Raw genomic sequence first — 22,826 nt, 5'->3', positions numbered from 1 at the left:
ATTTTTTTAGTATTTTATATATTCAAATTTTAAAATTGGTTTTAAATTGATTGGGGTTTTAATTTGTCTGGGCCAAAACTATTTAATTTGATTTTAATTCTGCTTTTAAATTTTGTATGTATGGATTTTATTGTTGGCTGTTCTCCGCCCTGAGTCCTTTGGGAGTAGGGCGGTATAGAAATCAAAATAAAATAAATAAATAAATAAAAATAGATGGATGGATGGATATTGAAGATGAAATGTTAATAAGACATTTCAATATAGCTGATTATGTGTATTCATCAAAGACTTCAAAAGACTAAGAGATCTGAATATCATCAGCATTGGGTGAGAATTAATTTCTCACAGTGATAAGCCTAGCAGTAATTACCAAATGCAAGTAATCATTGGACAATCATGAGTAAGGCACACAAAGGAAGAATATTGAGGGTAAACAAACAAAATAGATTTCAGGACTAATTCTCAAGGGTGCCACACAATATGTATTTTTTAAAGTACAGTATAACTTTGCATTTGCAGTAAAAGATAAATTCAGTTAATAAAAGATTCATCACCGTATATTATTTTACAGATGAATTTAGTTATAGTATGCATAGCAAAACATACCTATAAGTGTACCCTGTTTCCCCGAAAATAAGACATTCCCTGATAATAAGCCCAATCGGGCTTTTGAGTGGATGCGCTAAAATAAGCTTCCCCCAAAATAAGCCCTAACTGAAAATATTTAAACGCAGTGCTGGAAATCAGATAAGATGGCAAGAGGAGCCCCATCTTGCTCCACCTGCCCCAAAATAATAAGACCTCCCTGAAAATAAGGCCAAGCGCTTATTTCGGGGTTCAAAAAAATATAAGACGGTCTTATTTTCAGGGAAACATACTAAAAAAAGTACTTCTTGCATTTCAATTCTGCCCCCTGAAGAATAGAAGAATGTTTTCTTCTATTTCAAATTTTCTGGAGATTTTCACTCTGCCTCAGGGTGTTTTTTTCTCTTTTGCATGCTCCTAAATATTGTTCAAGTCTGCTCTGGAAAGTTGACTTTAGGTATTGAATTGGAATGTTAATATATCCTGAAGTATAAAGACAGTAAAAATTCTGATATTTAAATACTTGATACAGAACAAAATCTGATAAGGTAGACCTGTGTGAAGAGATTACTCTTTTTTTAAAAAAACAAAACAAACCTAAACTGTATAACAGTAGGTATCTTCTAAATACTGCAGTACAAAACTTTCCAGAAAGTAGGTACTATTACAGAGAAAGTCTGTCTGAAGTTGTGAGACAAATCACATGACTGCATCTGATAATTTTAGCCACTGCCCAGTCTGTTTCCAGAAAGGCAGTTTAAGCCTTTACTGAATATGCAAAGCTTTGAACCTGGCTCAGTAGCTAATAGGTAGCTCACACAGTTGATTCAACACTGTGTAGTATGGGCATGCCTAGGTACGTCACTGTAACTTCAATATCAGCAATTTGTGTAGACCCATATAAGTCGTATTGCAGTAATTTAAACATGGTGATGGTGGCTAGCCTATTCTTCTCCAGAAAAGTGGAAACACATTTACCAATCAGAGCTGGTAATACATGCTTATAGTCGTAGAGGTCACTTTACCCTGCAGTAAGATTGATGAGTCTTTGAATATTTCAGACAATATCCTTGTTCTATAGGAGGTATATGGTGCCAACTAGAATAAATATATATCACATGCTGACAGGGGAATTCTGGAAGCTGAAGTCCACATAGTTGCTGAGATTAGAAACACTGTGTATGTGCTATATATTTTGTAGTTATTTAGGCATGCATCTGATTAATATATTAAGAGCACTTAGGCATTCTTTTTCCCATGGAGAAAGTAACAGAGCAATACTAGTGTAGCAAATAAATTACGTATCTGCAAATACATCTATTTCTGTCTGCCTCTTTTTATTATCAGTATTGTATTAGTGTAGATTTTCTCTTTTAAAACAATTTTTTTTTGTTTTTCCAGGAACCAATGAAGTCAAGAGCACCACAACTGCACTTGGAATACAGATTCTACAAGCAGCTAGGGTCTGGAGGTAAGTATAATTTGTAGCGGAATATAAATTGTTAAACTTGTATTGGTATATATATACCTGTATACTAGTACTGGTTTACACCACTGACTGTATCTTTGTCAGAAATATGAGAAAGTTTTCTTGATAAGTCCTCTCAGACCCTGTAAATGTGATAAAGCAGTCAGGCTAGCTTTTGTCCTTTCCTTGACAGGCAAGATTTGATCAGTTCTTACTCAGCTTTTATTCTTAAATCAACTTGCAGTTGAAAGTTAAATAACTTCGTCAATTAATTATTTCTAATTGTATTGCTTTAAATATATTTTAATTATTTAAAGAACAGCTTTGTTTTATCAATATTTTACTATGCAATGTCTGTATTAAATTGGGAACTTGTCATTTAGATTATGAAAGCTTATTAACTATAATATTTTTGCTGTACTAGACAGTGAAACATTTAATGATATGTATTATTGATACATAGCAAATTACACATTTGACTGCAGTGACATTTAGCATTTGCCTAATAAGGTATTCACAGGTAAAGCCACCCATCAAAGTACCCTTGTCTTCATAATTCATCCTTTTCAAACTGCCTTGTAATTGAAAAAAGAGTTAATGTGCTTTAATCATATGTGGCTATAGGTTTGATCCTACATACACAAAGTGAACTTTTAATTTTTTAAAAAGCTAAAGTAAGCTTTTTAAGGCATCACCTATTTAAATAAGATGCTCTATCTCTCATGGGCAGAGCTAGTTAAAAATTTACAAGCATTTTATAAAGATTTCCCATGACTAGTATTATAAAAGTCATCTTTGTGGGATAAGTTTTTATAACAACAAATTTATAATAAATGAAGATTTCACTGATTTTAAAATGGACCTATTTGCTATTTTAGATACTAATGAAAGGTGAAAATATTTTGATTTGGAAATACTTACAAATTAACATAGTTTGAGATCCTCGAAGCTTTTAAATTAAGTATATCTACTGGTGAGGCTTGCTGCAAAAAGCATTAGGTATTTCCTTCATTTCTGTTAAAGTAGTCTCATTAAAATTTTTATCTACCATGTTTCGCCAAAAATAAGACCCTGTCTTACATTTGTTTGAACCCCAAAATAAGCGCTTGGCCTTATTTTCAGGGAGGTCTTATTATTTTGGGACGTATGAAGCAAGATGGGGCTCCTCTTGCTGCCTTACCTGATTTCCAGCTCTGCGTTTAAATATTTTCGGGGAGAGGTTTATTTTAGCGCATACGCTCAAAATCCCAATTGTGCTTATTATCAGGGGATGTCTTATTTTCAGGGAAACAGAGTATAATGAAATGGGAATTTGTTACAATGAAATTTGAGAAGATACTGTTAGGAGAAATAACAACCTAAGGTTATGCTTTTCTACAGATTTTTTCTAGATTCATTATTTGATTAAAATATTAAAAGAATTAATAATGTGAAATTGGTAGTTTGTATAGTTAATAAACCCATTAACATATCTTTGTACTGAATATTATGTTCTTCCATATATTTAAGCTTTTCACTTGATACTGTTTCTATGGAAATAGTTAAATAACAGACTGAGACTGAACCGTTACAAAATTCCATAAAGGGATGTTGTTGCCTGTTGTGTTTTTTATAACTAAGCAAGATAAATTTTCATTTGCAAATGTATCTAAGATAAAGAAAAGTCTGTTTAGGAACTGAATGCAACTAAATGTTATATATACCATTTGTTTTCACTGTTTAGATGGAATACCTCAGGTTTATTATTTTGGCCCTTGTGGCAAATACAATGCCATGGTGCTGGAACTACTGGGACCTAGTTTGGAAGATTTATTTGATTTGTGTGATAGGACTTTTTCCCTGAAAACTGTACTTATGATAGCCATACAACTGGTGAGTAGAGCTTCTCTATAAATTATCTTCTGTACCTTATACTTAAATAATATAAAAATATCAAGAATGCACAAAAAGTGTATCATTATTGGGTTCCTGATGTTTTTTGAGCTGATGTTTTATTACCAGTCTAAGTAACATCAGTAAATGGGAGAGAGGCATTTTCTAACTGTTTATAAGTGGTAGGTTATGTTATCTGCTTTGATTTGGACATTATTTTTCCTTGATTGATTTTGGGGCTTTATTATTGTAAACAATGGAGACATGTTTGACTTTGAGGTTGCTTTCATTTAAAAAAAATAGAGTGGGATGTTATCTTTTACTTTGTAGTTTCTCTTTAACTGGTTCTGGTTCCTTATCTGGGTATTGATTAATAGGTGTGTGATGAAAAAGGATGTGTTTGTCTTTTTCTTTTAGGTTTGGTTGGTTGTTTGCTTTCTTAAAAGGTTTGTACATGGAACTTATTTCAATATATCTTTTAATGGGTGATTAATTAGGGTTCTATGCTTTTAGGAATTCTCTGGTTTAATCTAATATGTTTACAGTTTTCCAATTCAAAAAGTGGGTTGAACTTGTCTGTTGTGAAACTAAGGAGTTTTTATCATGTCTTCTAACTGCCAGTTGACATTCATGGATATTTTCTCTCAATTTTCTGCCCCACATAATAGTTTTCACAGTTCTTGCATTATATATTGTTGGTCTTTGGGTTTTGCTTAAGTAGCTTTGGATAGTATTGTTTGTTTATGGCTACCAGAATGTGTAGACGTTATTATATTTTTTTGGTAGTTTCTGAGATGTTGTATATATGATAAAGGTATCTTTGCATAGGTTTATAAGGTAATATGTTGTTGGTTCTGTGTTGCACTCGTGTCTATCCATATAGCCAACAATCCATAAAAAAGGATAACTATAAGTAAAAATAATGGAAAATTTACTAGTGAAATAAATTTGAATTACAGTGTGATTCTGCAGGAAGTGCCCTTTTTACACATGAAGAGTACAGGTGTAGCAGAATATTCTCAAATCTATGGATATCTGACAGTCAGTTAATTTACAAGACATTGAACAAAGCTTTTTTCTTCTGTGTCTATTTTTTCTTCAGTGTTTTCTTCAGTATTTTAAAGCTTAAAAATACCTTTGTTGTATGAACTATCAATAACAACACATAATGGCAACCAATGTATAATTTAATGAAGGAATATTTTTTCAAAGGTACTGTCTTTAATAGATATATATATATCATCAGCTTTTTTGGGGGGCAGGCAGGCGTATGGCAGGTGTTAGCCAGGGATCACCGAGGTGGCTAGCTGCCTCTGTATATCACCAGCTGTATTTATATTATGAAGCAAAATAAATTAATATTAGGAAAGTTTTCATTTTTAATTTCATTCATGAAAAATCTTGAATTCCAAGACAGGAAAACACAGTAACTCCTCCATTTGTTTTATTACTAAAGATATGACTATTTTAATTTCTTTAAACTTTCTTTCATTCTGTTTGATAGATTTCACGAATGGAATATGTTCATTCAAAGAACTTAATATACAGAGATGTAAAACCTGAAAACTTCTTAATAGGACGACCAGGAAACAAAACTCAACAAATTATTCATATTATAGATTTTGGTTTGGCAAAAGAGTATATAGATCCAGAAACAAAGAAGCACATACCATATCGAGAACACAAAAGCCTTACAGGAACTGCTAGATACATGAGTATAAATACACATTTAGGAAAAGGTATGTATGTATGTATGTATGAACATGAACACAGCAGCTTAGCAGCTTGTATATTTATAATTTTTTTATAAACTTAATCTATTTCCTTCAAACATATGTGTAAGAGTATGGATATAATTCTTTAATGTTATCGGTGCATGGCAAAATCCTAATTTTTAATATAAGTTTTTAATAAACTGTCAAGTTCAGTTATATTCTTCTTAATGAAAATTTAGCTCTAAACAGCTTGTATAGCTCCTCAGCTTTTCATAATGCAGCATTATTTATTAGATTTAAATAGCCATCCACCTCACATATAACAGCTCTGGGTGGAAAACACAATTGCAGGTAGTCCTTGACTTACGAACGTAGTGGAGCCTGTCCATTATGATAATAAGTTGTGACAGTCGTAAATTAGGTCATCATATGATGAACCTGATTGTATGATTTTGTTTGCAGCAGTCATTACATGAATCATATTGGTCATTTAATGAATTCATAATAGTTAAGTGAACATCACAGTTGTAAAGTGAGCCTGTTGTTTGCTGTGGGATGTTTTTGCCAAAAACTGTTTTCAACAAAAATGTAAATCAGGATCATGTAACTGTAGGATGCTGCAAATGACTGTGAATGTGGGCTGGTTTCCAAGCCCCCAAAATGCGGTCACATGAGATGGATCTGGCTGTTGGAACTTTGGAACTGGGTTGTAAGTACCTTTTGGGGAGTTTGTTGTAACTTTGAGCAGTTGTTATATGACCGGTCATAAGTTGAGAACTACCTGTAAAGTATCAGTAGAAAATAAAACACATTAGAAAACAAGAGAAAATAGCTATCAAGGAGAAATCAATGGTCCCAAACCTGAAAAATGGCACTTGTGTCAGTTCTTCCATATTTTCATAATGACAATTTATATAGATTTAAAGAAGGTTTTCAATTTCTCTTCTTACTTTAGCTTATAGATTGCTGGGAAAACTTGTTAAAATGTTGGAGAAAACAGTTTCTGGATCTCTGTCTCTGGAAATCTATAATCAAAAGATATAAAAGAAAAAAAGAGAAAGCTTAGAATCATAACATTCTAATTAGTTCAGTGATGTGTCTGTACAGTCAGTTAATGCTTTTACATTTCGTGGGTTTTGTCAGATTTACTTGATGGAGTTCTTATCTCTATAAATTCGCTGTTAGTTTATATTTTCAGAAAATGTTACATTATTTTATATAGTTACGTATTTGTACATATTTTCCATTGATTTTATACATCAGTTCAGAAATCTAGTCTTCATATTTTCAATTTACATTTTCAGAGCAAAGTAGAAGAGATGATTTGGAAGCTTTAGGTCATATGTTCATGTATTTTTTAAGAGGCAGCCTTCCCTGGCAAGGCTTAAAGGTAGTATGAATTCTTTTGATTTGCCTTGTTTCTTCTGATATTATCAAAGTTTTATAGAATGTTTCAGAAACAGTTAACTTGATGCTTTTTCAACTTAGGCAGATACATTGAAAGAACGGTATCAGAAAATTGGAGATACCAAGAGAGCAACTCCTATTGAAGTACTATGTGAAAACTTCCCAGGTAAAGAGTTCTGCTATTGAGTAGGCTATGAGTGGGCTAAATTGCTTGTTATACAATATATTATAGTGCCAGATAGTGCAATTAATGCTGCAATAATTAGACTCATAGAGTTGGAAAGGCCATTTAGGCCACCAAATAGCTTCCTGCACAGTTCGAGAATTGAAATTAAATCTGTCTAGACTTCCCTTGAACACTGCAAATGATGAGGAGCACATCACTTCTCCGATTAATTAACTGCAGTGCGAAGCTGCTCATAAGGTTAGGAAGCTTTGTGTAACATTCAGCCAGAATCTAACTTCCTTCCTGTAACTTAGATTCACTATTTCCTGTCTTAAGTCTACAACAAGAGATATCAGGTTTTGACCTAGTTTTTGTATGGCATGCTTAATGGGTATTTTGAAGAATGCTGACTATTCTAATATTTCTAATATTCTTTCATCCTTATTGTCGTTCTCTGAACCCATTTCACTGTCACTGAATTCCTCTTGAAATTATATCTAGAACGGGATATAGTATTTCATATGGTATCCTAACAAAACAGAATAAAATAGAATAATTACTTGCTATGAATTGTTTTGTTGCTGTTGTTTAAATTTAAACTTTAAATGCACTTTAAAGTCTTCAGACCTCCTTCATTTTGTCATGCTGCACCCTACAGTTATTGAAATTCTTTTTTTATCATTAATCTATACTTAGTACCCCATAATGATAAAATGAAAACAGAATTTTAGAAATGTCTGTAAATTTATTAAAAAGAAAAAACTGAAATGTCACATTGGCCCAAGTATTCAGACCCTTTGCAACAACACATACAATTCAGCTCTGGTGAATTTCTGACATGTTTCTATACCTTGATTGGAGTCCACCTGTGGTAAATTAAATTGATGATTTGGAAAGGCACATACCACTCTATAGAACACATCACAGATGAAAATGCATACTGTAGCAGAAGAGCAAAAGCCATTGGGTCAAAGGAACTACCGGCAGAGCTCAGAAACAGATTATTGCAAGGCACTAATCACTAAACAGATTATTGCAAGGCTATAATAAAATCTCTGCTGCACTGAAGGTTCCTAAGAGCACAGTGGCCTCCATAATTCTCAAATAGAAGAAGTTTGGCACAACCGGGACTCTTCCAAGAGATGATTGCCCAGTCAAACTGAGCAATTAGGGGAGAAGGCCTTATTAAGAGAGGTGACCTAGAACCTGATGGTCATTCTGATTGAGCTCCAAAGATCCTGTGTGTAGTTGGGACACAGTTCTAGAAGGACAACCATGACTGCAGCCGTCCACCGATCCAGGGTTTATGGCAGAAGCTTCTTCTCAGTGCAAAACACATGAAAGCCCACTTGGAGTTTGCAAAAAAGCAACTGAAGGACTCTCAGACTGTAAGGAACAAGATACTCTAGTCTGATGAAATCAAGATTGAACTGTTTGGCCTCAATTCTAAACGCTATGTCTGGAGGAAACCAGGCACCACTCATCCCAATACCATCCCAACAGTGAAGGATGGTGACGGCAGCATCATGATGTGGGAGTGTTTTTCAGCAGCAGGCACTGGGAGACTGGGCAGGGTTAAGGGAAAGCCGAATGGATCAAAGTACAGGAATATCCTCAATGAAAACCTGTTCCACAGCACTCAGGACTTCAGCCTGTGCTGAAGGTTCACTTCTCCATTGAGAGTGGAGACAGCAGCCAGCGTGGGTAGTGCCCGTCCAATCAGCTTGAAGGACTGAGCCTGCCAATTTTTCTTAGTCCCGCCTCTGTTGCCGGGCAGGCCAGCTTTTGGCTCAGTCCTTCAGCGCTGGCTGGTGTGTGGGACTGCTCTCTAGCTAAATCTCTTTATTCTTATTTCTAGTGTTTGATTTTCTGGCTTTTTGACTTTGGATTGTGTGACTGTGCTATTTCTTTGCTATTTGGACTCTGATTGATTACTCCGGCTGACCTTGGACTGCTTGACTTCGATTTCGTGAGTTACCCAAGTCCCTCATTTGGCTTCGTTTGCCCTGGCTTAGCCAGGGGCGTAGGGATTCCCTCGCCTCTATCCCTCCCAAGGAGTTTTAATTTCATCTGAACTTCGAGGGACATTCTCCCTGACTCGAGCTGCCTTCGTCTGCTCCGTTTGGCCAAGTTTCGATTTCCCCTTATTCTCGGCAATTCGGAGGGCGCGCTGCAGCCGCGCTGGCCATCTTGGACGCCCCTCGCTTTCCCGCCATTAAGGAAATCGCGGCGCCCCACAGCCTGCTCTCCCCGTAATCAAGCTTTTCAGCTGGGGGTTTTTTTCCTCTAGAAGCCTTCTCTCTCGCAGCCGTTCGCCCTAACTGTTAAAATCAACTTAAAGTGCTACAGGCTGGTTTTTAATTGAGGAGCCTCGCAACCTCGCATTTCCTCTACTGCGACCTGTTGCTGCTTGCCGCCTTAACTGTTTAGCTGCCGATCTCTGCAGACTACTAAAATTGTTTGAGATACATTGCTGGCACTACTATTGCAGCTGAGGAGCTTTGCGCCCCCGTTTTGTACTGCAGTGGCCATTATACTTATACAGCATATTATTCTAGTTGTGGAGCTTCACGCCCCCCCCTTTCTCCTGAGGCTGTATTCAATTCTTTATACGCTGTTTGTATTTGGACCCTAGTGGGGCTTCGCGCCCCCTCCCCTTTACGTTACACAAGCCTGAGAACGGTGGCCTTAATCTGCCTGTTTGTCTGCTAATTTGAGTGTTTCTCTCAACAACATTTCTCAATTGGTTGGGCCTTTTCTTCTATTACGCTTGTTGTTTGTGGAGTTTTTCTTACGCTCCCTATCAAGCCTATTTGATTTACCAAATAGATTTGTCATTCCAGTCGCTGGGCCTAATTGTGGAGTTCCTCTCGCTCCCTTCTGACACATTAAAGTATAATTATCAAAGCGTAATCTGGCGTGTGGGGTCTTACCTTAAGCACCCCTTGTTTTGTTGACATGCCCAAGGCCCTTTCTAAATCAAAGCACGGTCGTAAGGCCAGTGCAGGTAAAGTTGGCCAATCAGACTCCACGTCTGTTACCCAGCATTCTGCCATGGAAGATTCCAGGGCCCATTCCAGAACTTCTCAATCCTCACGCTCTCATCACAAGTCTTCCACTCGTGATGTGTCATCCTCTTCCTCCAAGGCAGAAAAACGTAGAGACAAAGTTTTGACCAGGTTATGTGACAAGGCTTCTGCCCAGTTGTCTCCTCCCACTATTCAACCTCCTACCTCCTCTAATCCACCTCCAGCAGCCGCTCACTCGCCTTCTCCTGACCAGCTTTCCCTGCAAGATTGCCCAGTGACTATTTCTGAGGAAAATTTGTGGGGGCCTGACGCAGTTTCTCAACCGGTGCCTGATCCAGCAATTATACCGGAGGTTCCTTCATCTGACCCTGTACCTGCTCATTCCTTGGATCCTTCCATCCTTCCAGGTCAGCTACAGCAAATGATCGAGGCGGCGGTTCAAAAGTCATTGGCCACCCGTTCGGGTCTTTCCAGTCGACATGGATCGGTGAGAGAGGTTTCCCCCTGTTCGGCGGGCCCCAGTGACGAAGGATGTTCTCATTCAGTTCGCTCCGCTTCTCCTACTTCGTCCCACTACAGTCATCCTTCAGCCTGCATCGACGAAGGAGATCCTGCTTCTGACCTGTCGGAGGATGAGAACCTTCCTCCCGATCAGCCTACTTTCACAGGCCTCTTTCCTCAAGCCTTATTCAAATCATTGCTCTTCAAAGCGGTTAATACAGCCCGTTTATCCTCTACAAATGCGGATCCCCCCCCTTCGTCTTCCTCTGGTTTCTTGGACCCTATGTTCGCGGAACCAGCTAGACCCATAACATCTGTCCCTACTCCTCCTCTCTTTCTGGATGTCGTTAAACGCCAGTGGGAATCTCCGGCTTCTGCTCCCCTTCCTTCGGCTAATGACAAAAGAAACTTTCAAGTATCTTCGGATCTGGAAACTCTTCTTCAAATTCCTTTGGTGGATGCCCCGATTGCAGCTCTTCTTCCTAACTCCAACGTTCCGGGCGAGCCGGACGAGGGTTTCCGTCCTGATGAACGCAGATCTGATCAAGTTCTTCAAAAGGCCTTTCAAAGCTCCTCCTGGGCGATTAAAGCTACTACTACAGCATCCTTCTTTAATCGTACAACGTTACTTTGGTTGCGTCAGTTACAAGACAAACTAGCCCCCGGAGATTCTCGTATCAGACAGGACCTAAATAAAATCGTAGCTGCCGTACAATTTTCAGCCGACTCCACTCTTCACGCTGCTAGGTTTTCTGCGAAATCTCTGGCTTCGGCGGTCACAGCTCGGCGTTTGTTGTATCTCCGTCACTGGCAGGCGGATGCCAGACATAAGTGGCGATTGGCTTCGGTTCCCTTTAAGGGCACGAAGCTTTTTGGGGATGCCTTAGATCCCTTCCTCACAGAGACCAGGGACAAGAAGAAGGTTTTAGCGGCTGTTTTCCGGCGAGGAGCGCCCCGTTTTTCACCTTACCCCTCTCGTTCCTACTCCAGAGGTGCGGATGGGGGGTCCTCCTCTTCCTTTCCCTTTCCCAATGTTAGGAGAGAGGGGTATTTCAGCAGGCAGCAGGGTTCCTCTGATAGATCATTCAGAGGACGTCCCTTTAACTTTAAGCGGCCCTTTCGAGGGGGAGGAGGTCGTTTCTCCCGTCGCCGTCGCTGATTGCTCTTTGGATCCTCCCATTGGCGGTCGGTTGGGTCTCTTTGCCGCTGTCTGGGAAGAATCCACCTCGGACATGTGGGTCCTCGCCACCTTAAGATCTGGGTTGGCCATTGAATTTATTGCCCCCCCCCCTCACACCTTTGTCTGCTGTCCGATTTCTCGTAATCCAGTCAAAAAGTCCCTTATGGATTCATCGGTTCAGCATCTCCTGACTATCAGGGCTATTCAACCTGTTCCTTCCGGTCAGGAGGGTTCGGGATTCTATTCAAGGGTGTTTCTCGTTCCAAAATCATCGGGGGGATGGCGTCCCATTCTGGACCTCAAACGTTTAAACAGATACGTGGCGTACCGAAAGTTTAAAATGCAATCATTAAAATCTATTCTAGACGGCGTTCGGAGGGGCGATCTCCTCTCTTCCATTGATCTCACCGAGGCCTACCTTCATATTCCTATCCTCCCTTCCCATAGACGGTTTTTGAGGTTTTGTTATGACGGAGTTCACTACCAATATAGGGCTCTCCCATTTGGCCTTTCTTCGGCCCCCCGCACCTTTACGAAGGTGTTGTCTGCCTTGGCGGCTCAGCTCCGTCTTCGTTCAGTCCGTCTCCTCTGTTATCTAGATGATATTCTGTTATTGTCTCCTTCTGTACAGCAAGCTGCCTTAGATATTAGTCTGACGGTTAAGACCCTGGCGGCTCACGGTTTCTCTATTAATTTGGAGAAGAGCCATCTCTCCCCTTCCACTAAGTTAGTACACTTGGGTGCCCTGATTGACTCTGTTCAGGGCAAAGTTTTCCTTTCTCCCGACAGACAAGCTAGTCTGAGACAGTTGATTTCCCGGGTTGAGGGGAGTCGGGTGGTTTCCCCCTATGTCCTATCTCAACTTTTAGGTAAGATGATATCGGCGATTGCTATTGTTCCCTGGGCTCAACTTCACGCCAGGGAACTCCAATGGTTTCTCTTGCCCTTGCAGAAGGCCGGCAGAGGCACTTCATCGAAGCCGATCCCTCTCCCGTCTGCGGTGCGAAGATCCCTTCGGTGGTGGCGCTCCCCGGCTCTCTCGGCGGGTTGCTTCTTCCTCGAGCCCAAGAGGGTGGTGGTGACGACAGATGCCAGTCTTCTGGGCTGGGGAGCTCATTGCCAAGGTCAACTGGCCCAAGGGACTTGGTCTCCTTCGGAAGCTCGGCATCCCATCAATTGGCTGGAACTGAAGGCTGTTTACCTTGCCCTAAAATCATTCCGTCACCTGATCTCCGGAACCCACGTCCTTGTCCTCACGGACAACGTCGCCGCGAAGGCTCATTTGAACAAACTGGGGGGCACCAGGTCGAAATCTCTTCTAACCCTGGCAGTTGCGTTGGGGATCTCGTCAGAGCACCACCTGTGTTCCCTTCGGGCAGAACACATCTCCGGGGTGCAGAATGTTCAAGCGGACTGGTTGAGTCGCCGTCAAATAGACAACGCGGAATGGCGCCTCCTTCCGCTCCTCTTTCAGGAACTGACTCTTCGCTTCGGCCGTCCAGTGATCGACCTGTTCGCGACTCACGAGAACTCTCAACTTCTGCTGTTCTTTTCACGGTACCCTCATCCTCGAGCAGCCGGTGTCGACGCTCTTCGAACTCCTTGGCCGTCGGGCCTTCTGTACGCTTTCCCCCCGACGGCCCTCCTTCCCAGGGTCATCCGCAAGATTCTATCCGAGCGAGCGGAAGTGATCCTTGTGGCGCCTCATTGGCCTCGGAGACCCTGGTTTGCGGACCTCGTGTCCCTATCGGTGACCCCATCGTGGCGCATTCCTCTCTCGGACAATATTCTCTCACAAGGCGCTCTGCAGCACCCGGACCCGGCCTGGCTCAATCTAACCGCTTGGAGATTGAGCGGTGCACTTTGAGAGAGGTACAAATCCCGGCAGATGTTGCGCATACTTTGCTATCCTCACGACGGCCTTCTACGGAGCGCATTTACTCGGCCACTTGGCGGAGTTTCTACAACTGGTGTGACCAGGTCGGTATCTCGCCTCTTCAACCGTCAATTATTCATATTCTGATGTTTCTACAGAAGGGCCTCTCCCAGGGCCTCTCTCCCAACACTCTCCGCCGTCACATTGCTGCTTTATCATCAGTACTTACCTGCGGCTCCTTGTCATCTCTGGCTCATCATCCCTTGATCCGCCGTTTTCTTCGGGGAACGAAGAATTTGTGTCCTCCTATTCTGCATCGCTATCCGACCTGGGATCTTCCTCTGGTTTTACAGTCTCTTACGTGTTCCCCGTACGAACCACTGCGGACTACCAGTCTCAGACTTCTTACCTGCAAGGTTGCCTTTCTGGTGGCAATCACTTCGGCTCGCCGCATATCTGAACTCGCCGCTTTGTCCACCCGTTCGGACCTTTGTGTTTTCCATGCTGACCGGGTGGTGCTCCGTTTGGACCCTACTTTCGTGCCGAAAGTCAACTCAGTTTTCCACCGTGCCCAGGAACTGGTTCTTCCAAATTTCTGTCCCCGGCCCGCGCATCCGCGGGAACGTCGTTGGCACTCTCTCGATGTCCGGCGGGCTCTGCGAATTTATCTGAAGAGGACGGCTCCCTTCCGTCGTTCGGAGTCGCTTTTTGTCTCCTTCTTACCTACCTCTCAAGGCAGTAAAGTCTCTCCTTCAACCATCGGTCGTTGGATCCGCCAGACTATTGCCTCAGCCTACGATGTTAGATCCCTTCCGCGCCCTTCAGGTTTGACAGCTCATTCCACCCGCAGCGCGGCTACGACAGCAGCTTGGGCTACACAGGCTTCCTTGCTGGAAATTTGTAGAGCGGCCACGTGGACTTCTCCGAGTCCCTTCATCAGACACTACAAACTCGACCAGTTTGCGTCAGCCGAAGCCTCGTTTGGTCGCCGAGTTCTGCAAAGAGTGGTTGCTGGAGAGGACAATGCGGTCCAGCGTGATCCCCCCCTACCTTCGGGACAGTGAACTTGGGTATGTCCCACGCTGGCTGCTGTCTCCACTCTCAATGGAGAAGGATCGTTGGTCTTACCTGATACGTTCCTTCTCTTTGAGTGGAGACAGCAGCCAGACCCTCCCTTTCTCTTCTTCAAACTGGACTCCGCATTTCTATTGTTTTTCTGTCTTTGGTTTCGTCTTTGTCCCACACACCGAGTCTGTCTTCCAGTCTTCGCCAAAGCTGGCCTGCCCGGCAACAGAGGCGGGACTAAGAAAAATTGGCAGGCTCAGTCCTTCAAGCTGATTGGACGGGCACTACCCACGCTGGCTGCTGTCTCCACTCAAAGAGAAGGAACGTATCAGGTAAGACCAACGATCCTTTTAAACATGACAATGATCCTAAGCACACAGCCAAGACATCACAGGAGTGTCTTAGACAACTCTGAATGTCTGAGAGTGGCCCAGCCAGAGCCTTGACTTGAACCCTATTGAACATCTCTGGAGGGACCTGAAAATGTCCTCTGGAGGGGCCATTCAACTTGACTAAGCTTGAGAGGATTTTCAAGGAAGAATGGCAGAAAATCTTCCAATCCAGGTGTGCGAAGCTTGTCGCGTCATACCCCAAAAAACTGAAGGCTGTAATTGCATACTATCTGAATGTACTGTATATGCATTTGATTATTGTTCCCTGAATGAAGAATTTTGCACTAATTCTACTGCTTTTAACAGGGGTGAAATCTAAAATTTATTACTACCGGTTCTGTGGGCGTGGCTTGGTGGGGGGTAATGTGACTGGGTGGGCGTGGCCAACATTTTTTAAAAAAACTTAAAAGCATTTTTTTCTACAACCTCTTCAGCTGAAGAGGTTGTAGAAAAAATGCTTTTAAAAGTTAAAAAAACAGCCTCTGATGATTGTGCGGCTCAGCTGGGCATTGGGGGGTGGGGTGCGCAGGGATTTTTGCTACCGGTTCTCCGAATCACCCGCCGCCATCGCTACCAGATTGGGCGATCCGGTCCGAACCGGGAGCATTTCACCCCGGCTTTTAACCCGTTTCTCTAATATTATGCTCTTTAATCAGTTTATTGCACTTTCCACCACCCGCATGAGTATTTCTTGATTTTTGATAGGCACAATGAAAAAGAAGGAAGTAATGAACTTGCTCATCTGGTTGATTTTTAAAAAATTTTTTTCAGTTTTCCTTGTTTATGTGTTGGTCAGAACATATTGCTATTTTATTTGTATTTGGCATCCTGAGTTATCTCCATCTATAACTCAGTAGTTATAGATACTGATTGTATCAGTATTTAAGCATGTGCAACTCATGTTACTTGAATTGATTATTTGAATCCTTGTATATTTGTTAATATGCCATGACAAAAATAAGATGTTTTGAAACTATGCTTCCAAATATAAATGACTCTCATCATTACTTATCAAACAACTTCCCATATACACTTAGTCTTGTTGTTGTAAGATGCTTTAGAAAAGCACACTATTTCTGCAGTTTCAAATGAAGCAGGGAAACTTTCTCAATTCTTAATCATCTTTATGAAAAGCATCCAGGCAAAAATGATAAAGACTTTGAATATTTCAGAAATGTTCATAGGTTATTTATTAAACATTAAACAATACTTGCTACATTAAAAAAAATGTTCTAAGAAGGCCAAACAGATTTTACTCATTTTACTGTATTTCAGAGTTTATTGCTAACATAGCATTGATAAATACCATGTTTGCAGGAAGTTATTTCTATAGTAATGCATCAAGAACCAACTGAACTATTGAAACTCTTACCAAATAGTAATACTGTGGTACAAAGAAGCATTGATGAAATGGGTAATGATATTGAAAACAATAAAATTCTTCCTATGGTTGGATAAAGCTGTGGACAGCAAAGTTTTATTAATGGACTGTATATTAAATTTTGAAGATAACTTTATATCCTATAAGAAGATATGGAGCTACAAAAAGTCTTATAGCAAATCAATTTTGCTGCATTAAAAGCATACCTTGAAAATGCCAGTATTCCATTAAGAAACATTATTGCTGTGTGTAATTGATAAGAGTTCTGCGGAAGGAAAATATTGCAGATTTATGGCATTTTTGAAAAAGCAGCTCCAAACATTTTCTGTATTCATTGCATACCTCACAAGAATTGCTTTGCTGACCATTTTATGTCCAAATGTACACGATTCACTAAATATTGTGGTAAATGAAATAAATTAGATTAAATTCAATTACGAAAAAATAAATTATTTCAGCAACCTTGTTAAGATAACTGCAGTTTGTTCATTTATTAAACATGGATATTTGGTAGATTTTTAAGACAGCTGTTTGATAGAGCTGTGGACTTATTCAGGATTAGGTTTTCATTCTATCATAAGGAAAAAAAATTGATTTCTGCAATAAATACCAAAATATGAAAAATATATTACTTACTTGTCTGGAATATTTCAGAAATTTAATGAGATTAATTTGAAACATAAAGAAAAGCTTAAGGACTGCAAAAATGTTTCGATATATTTTATTGCTGTAAAAAATACATCACAATGAATACACAAACCACTGTTCTATTTCTTACTTGGCCAGATTAAATTTTGTCCTCATGAATCACATTGGTCAGTCTTTCCATTACATTTATAAAGAGCCAATTCAAAGATTAATATTTGCTTCCATTCAGGATTTGAAGTCTGAGATTGTATTTTTTCCAATTGTACAATATATTGCTTCCCAATGCTTATATATTCAAAGTTGTTATAATTCAAGTAGTTCTAAATTTTCAGTACATCATTCAACATTATATATTTGCAATTTTAAATGTTAATTCTATTCTGAAAAAAAATTCTATTAGAGTTTCTCTGCTGAAAATTACATATACGTGCCTTAGTGATTTTGAGATTGTTAATTTCTGTAACTGTGCAGACACATATTTCAGTTCGATTCAGAGAAGATGCTAATGCCGTAGAAGATTTTCAATAACATTGTACTGTAGAAAGAAGATAATTAGCACTGTATTGGTTACATAAGACTAGTTCAAAATGACATAATCAAAAGATGTACCTATTATAACTTGCAAGGATTTGTTAGATAACGTTAATCATGGCCTTTCCTTTACCGAGTGTGTTCTTGTGGATGCTGGACAGCCAATTGTCGGAAGTGACTTAATTTGGGTTCCTGTACTAAGCAAGATATTGACATAGTTTCCATGATTTTCTTTTTTTTTTTAAATTAGGTCTGTGCAAATAATTTGATGCGTTACAATCTGAATGACACATATAATTGGTAAAATGTGCTGGCTTAATCATTCCATTCCTATATTTTGGTATACTAATGGCATTATGAAAAAAAGTGTTCCCTTTAGCCAAACTATCATTGAAAATGCAATCAATATTATAGCTGGAACTTCAAGCTGTCATGATTAGACATTTGATTTGATTATCCAAATTTTATCTTTTTTCAGGCTGGAAAATGGAAAGAAAATAATCCGTTGATACAGTCATAAAAGACAAATTTATTATTTGGTTTTCATATTGTCCTGAAGAAATTTGGGAAACTCTCAAACTCTTAGGACATGTTCTTCTACTTAATTTAAAGAATAAAATTTAAAGAATAAAATGAAAGGCAGTAATAATTTATTATCTTGGGCATTAAGGCTACCATTATATGCATCATTTGTTGGGACTAAGTCTTTAAGTTACAATGCACAGAAGCAATTACTAATTATTCCCAATAACTATGAGACAGCACACACTTCTAAATTTATCTCCTGATTCTTTTTGATAAAAATATATTTTAAAAATTTTGTCTGAATATTCTCATTTGCATTTCAAAGATTTTTTTCATAAATTGAAAAGTTTTTCAACTTGTGTATCTCTTTAAACACCACTAATACTTCCTCAATTAATAAGGATGATAAAGAGCAAATAAAAATCATGGGAATACAGGTCTTTCAGCATATTGCAACAGCAATATTGCTGGTTATCAGTTTTGGAATAGTGACAACATGCTGTGATATGAATAATGTCATCTAAGCTCTCAAAGTTTCATCTACTGATATCCCTCCCCCCCAAAGCAATATTACTTTCATTGATTTTTATCCATTAATTTTGAAAATGAATTGGCTGCAACATTGTTTTATAGTATTATTTAATAAATGTTATATTTAGTTATTTATAGTGGCTTTTAATCCCCCCCCCCAGTGGAAAAATGATGGGAAAAGGTTGGAAAAATAGGTTGCATAGGTTTTTTCTTCTATACTCCTTTCTCCCTCCAGATCATCTGATCACAAATTTGTTAGAAAAACACATACAATTTGAATAAATATAATTGATAAGATTGGAAGTATGTATATAAAATGATAATTTATAAAGATATTTTATCTTTTTATGCAAAAAAGCTGAGACTTAACAGTAATTGACACTAATTTTTCTAGCAATTAATATTACCAATGTTTCTTTATTCCTGTAGAAGAAATGGCTACCTACCTTCGTTATGTGAGAAGGCTAGATTTCTTTGAAAAACCAGATTACGACTACTTAAGAAAGCTCTTTACAGACTTATTTGATCGGAAGGGTTATATGTTTGATTATGAATATGACTGGATTGGTAAACAACTGGTAAGTATACTTCTATAATTTTTTTTATATTCTTATAAAAATTGAACGTTCTAACAGACAGTATAAAAATTGTAGTAACCTTTATTTAGCTTACATTGAATGGTCTTGTATTATTTAGGTAATGTTTTATTGCTCCATTTTATAATAAGATTATATCCTAGCTTTCTATTCATTGACACAAAGTGGCTGTAAAAAGGCATAGCATAGTTATCATTTTGTAAGAACCATTCAGTTCACTATGATTCTCTGAAGAGTACGCACTAAATCCTTACTTCATTTTTTAAGGAAATGAATCAACATCTTATATTTAACAGGGCCATTCTAATTTGAATTAGTTTTAATAGTCTTATGTGCCAAACAGGGAAGAGTTGAGAGGTGAGTAACATGACGTTACAGGCCTAACAAGGACCTGAATATTTTGCTAGTTTTGGGTCATAATCCATTTGTCAACTAGCACATATTTACAATGGTTGCAGTGTCGTGGGGCCATGTGATCATCATTTGCAATCTTCCCAGTTACCTTCTGACAAGCAAAGTCAATGAGGGAAACCAGATTAATGTAATAGCTATGTGATTCATTGGCTACTTCAGTGCTTCTCTTAACAACTGTTGCAAAAAGGTCCTAAAATTGGGATCATAAAACAACTGCTTTAACATTCTGGCCCCAGTTGTGATCATAAGTCAAGGACTACTTCTATGTCCTTGGTACTCTGAGTTTAGTTGTTTGCTTGCTGAAAGATTATTACCAAACCAGGTAACATCATCAGTGCTGATGAGCGTGGGATTTGCCTCCTGTTTATATACAGAGTTTGCCTTGCCAGTGTTGGTAGGGGTGTGGTTTTCTCCTTGGTAGTTCATTGATTAGGGTATTGTTTTTGGCTTGATAGTTCATCTGGTATTAATCCCTACTTATTTAAGTGTTGGCTTTTGGAAGGTGGGGTAACGTGTTTTGGTCTTTTTTGTTTCCTTCTTAGCTTTTTGTTGTTTCTTTTGAATGATAACTATAGTTTATTTTTATATGTCTATTGATGGCTGATTTGTTTGCATGCCAAGCTTCCAGAAATTCCTCAGCATTTTTGGATTTGGCTTAGTCTAGGGTACTCTCAGTCTCCCAGTTGAGGTTCAGTTTGTCCATGTGTTGTGAAATTACGGAATTTTTATTGTGTTTTCTGACTGTTTGTGAGTGTTCATGAATGCAGAGTGCTAGTTTCTGTCTGCCTATCCTACATAATAGCTGTTACAGTACTTAAACACTTCAGTTGTAAATGGCTCCTTTCAGCTCCCGTTTTCCTTCTTGGGCTACTGGGTTTTTTTATTTATTTAAGATGTTTTAAAGCAGTGGGTCTCAGCCTTCCTAATGCCGCTACCCTTTAATACAGTTCCTCATGTTGTGGTGACCCCCAACCATAAAATTATTCCATTGACCATTGAAAATATGTGTTTTCGGATGGTCTTAGGCGACCCCTGTGAAAGGGTCGTTCGACCCCCAAAGGGGTCCCAACCCACAGGTTGAGAATCACTGTTTTAAAGGGATTTAAATGATTTGTCTGTTGTAGTGATGAATTTATTTACTATAAATTAATCTTATAATCAACAAAATTATTCCCCTCTGTCCACATGTGCCAATACTAAAGGCTTGCAAGTCAAGTTATCATGGAAACTAAAAATAATCTTTCACTATTTCTCAAAAAAAAATACAAAATAGTTACTGTTGTCCCAGTTTTCTTATCATGTACCTATAATGCATTTTGTGCAGCCTACTCCAGTGGGTTCCATCCATTCAGATCCTGCGATAACTTCCAATAGAGAAGCACATCCACACAGAGATAAGATGCAGCAGTCCAAAAATCAGGTATGCCATCTAGCAATATTGTATGACAGTTTCATGTTGCATTGTAATAGTAATAGTTTGTGACTATCATCTATTTCTTTGAAGAAACATTTACTAATATCATTGTTTTGACTCTAGACTTTAAATAATCTTGTGTAATACTGATATAATGTTAAAAAGGTATTGTTAATACAGGCATAATTAAAAAGGAATTTGAAAGTTTAATAGTGGATTTGAGATTATCCCATTGCTGTCTTCAAAGGAAATTTCCCTGTATTGACAGAGGTTAAACATATTATCATGGGAATTAATTAAAGTTCTGTATAATCAGCATCCTCTTTAGGTCAGCATTTGAAGCCAGCTTCAAACTCATATCTTACATATTTTTATTACTCAATTTTGTTTCTTTTGAGAGGTAATATTGCTGCTTCTAAACTAAATTAATTTGGCCTAAGAAAGTGAAAATTCATTCTGTAGAAGTGATCCCACAGCTTTCATTTGGTCTTTTTATAATCATTGAAGTTGTTTATTATGACTCTTCTGAATCTATTTTTTTTAATTTTAAAAAGTAAAACAATGACCATTGAATGTAAAATTAATATTATTATAATTCCTGTACTAAATTGGCTTAGAATTTTTGGAATGAAAACTAATCACATGGAAAATAATGTTTGTGAGCAAGAACAAGTGATACTTTACTATACTGTACTTTATTTTAATAAGATACTAAATTCTATTTTATCTTAATTTTTGCGCTTGCGTATACTCAAGTTTTTTTTAGCTCTGTTGCATGAAACCTGTGAAAGGAAGTGGGGAAGGAAAGTAAGGAAGAGGGGGAGGGAAAAGGCGATGAAGGAAGGAAGGGTGAGATACATGAAGTAACAAAGAGGAAGGAAGAAACATGAAGAAAGGAATCAAAGGAAAGAATGAAACATTTCCAGCACTCCCCGCCAATTTCCCACAAGGAAACTCAATAGGGAAGCAGTTTGCTAGTAATAAAATGTATATTAATGTTGTCATCTTGACATTATCTTTAAATGTAAAATAAATTATAACCTTAAAATATAGTAAGATAGGTTATCATGGACATATCATGTATGTTCTGTTTTATTTTGGCTGTTCACCGCCCTGAGTCGGAGAAGGGTGGTATACAAATTAAAACAAATAAATAAATAAATAAAATCATGTTTTTCGTATTTAAGCATTAAATTTAACTATAATTTGATATGTATAAGTTAAGTGTGCATGCCATGGAAATACTGAAGTTCTCATTTTATTATTTTGTGCTCCTCAGTGAAAATTCTTGAGGTGTTTATGAAATGAGAAATGAAACAGTATTTTTAACAGAACAGCCTGCCTAAAACATTCCATTAGAATATTTTAAGTTGGCTGTGTCCAGCTATTCTATGTCTTAATGGAACAGAACTAAAAACATTTCAAGTATTGTGGCCATAAGTAGCAGAAGAAGTTCCTTGCCCCCTTTGTTTTTCATCCACATGAGGATGTAAGAATGGGTAGAATAGCAGTCCATTATTACATCTTTCT

General features: G+C 38.5%; 1 protein-coding gene across 4 annotated transcripts in view; it reads left to right on the top strand.

The window, feature by feature from the left end:
* The window catches only part of CSNK1G3 (casein kinase 1 gamma 3), a 59,945-nt gene that overhangs the window by 24,026 nt on the left and 13,093 nt on the right, over positions 1 to 22,826 (top strand). For all 4 annotated transcript variants that reach the window (XM_070938713.1, XM_070938711.1, XM_070938712.1 and 1 more), the window contains exons 3-9: positions 1,987 to 2,056; positions 3,777 to 3,925; positions 5,430 to 5,664; positions 6,945 to 7,030; positions 7,129 to 7,213; positions 19,302 to 19,450; positions 21,207 to 21,302. In XM_070938713.1, the coding sequence (XP_070794814.1) occupies positions 1,987 to 2,056; positions 3,777 to 3,925; positions 5,430 to 5,664; positions 6,945 to 7,030; positions 7,129 to 7,213; positions 19,302 to 19,450; positions 21,207 to 21,302 (870 nt within the window). The remainder of the gene's footprint in view (positions 1 to 1,986; positions 2,057 to 3,776; positions 3,926 to 5,429; positions 5,665 to 6,944; positions 7,031 to 7,128; positions 7,214 to 19,301; positions 19,451 to 21,206; positions 21,303 to 22,826) is intronic.

The sequence above is a fragment of the Pituophis catenifer genome, unplaced genomic scaffold, assembly GCF_029215685.1.
Source record: "Pituophis catenifer annectens isolate HBS135680 unplaced genomic scaffold, rPitCat1.0.hap2 SCAF_2, whole genome shotgun sequence".
Taxonomy (NCBI): domain Eukaryota; kingdom Metazoa; phylum Chordata; class Lepidosauria; order Squamata; family Colubridae; genus Pituophis; species Pituophis catenifer.
This window is presented reverse-complemented; position numbering and strand designations above follow the sequence as displayed.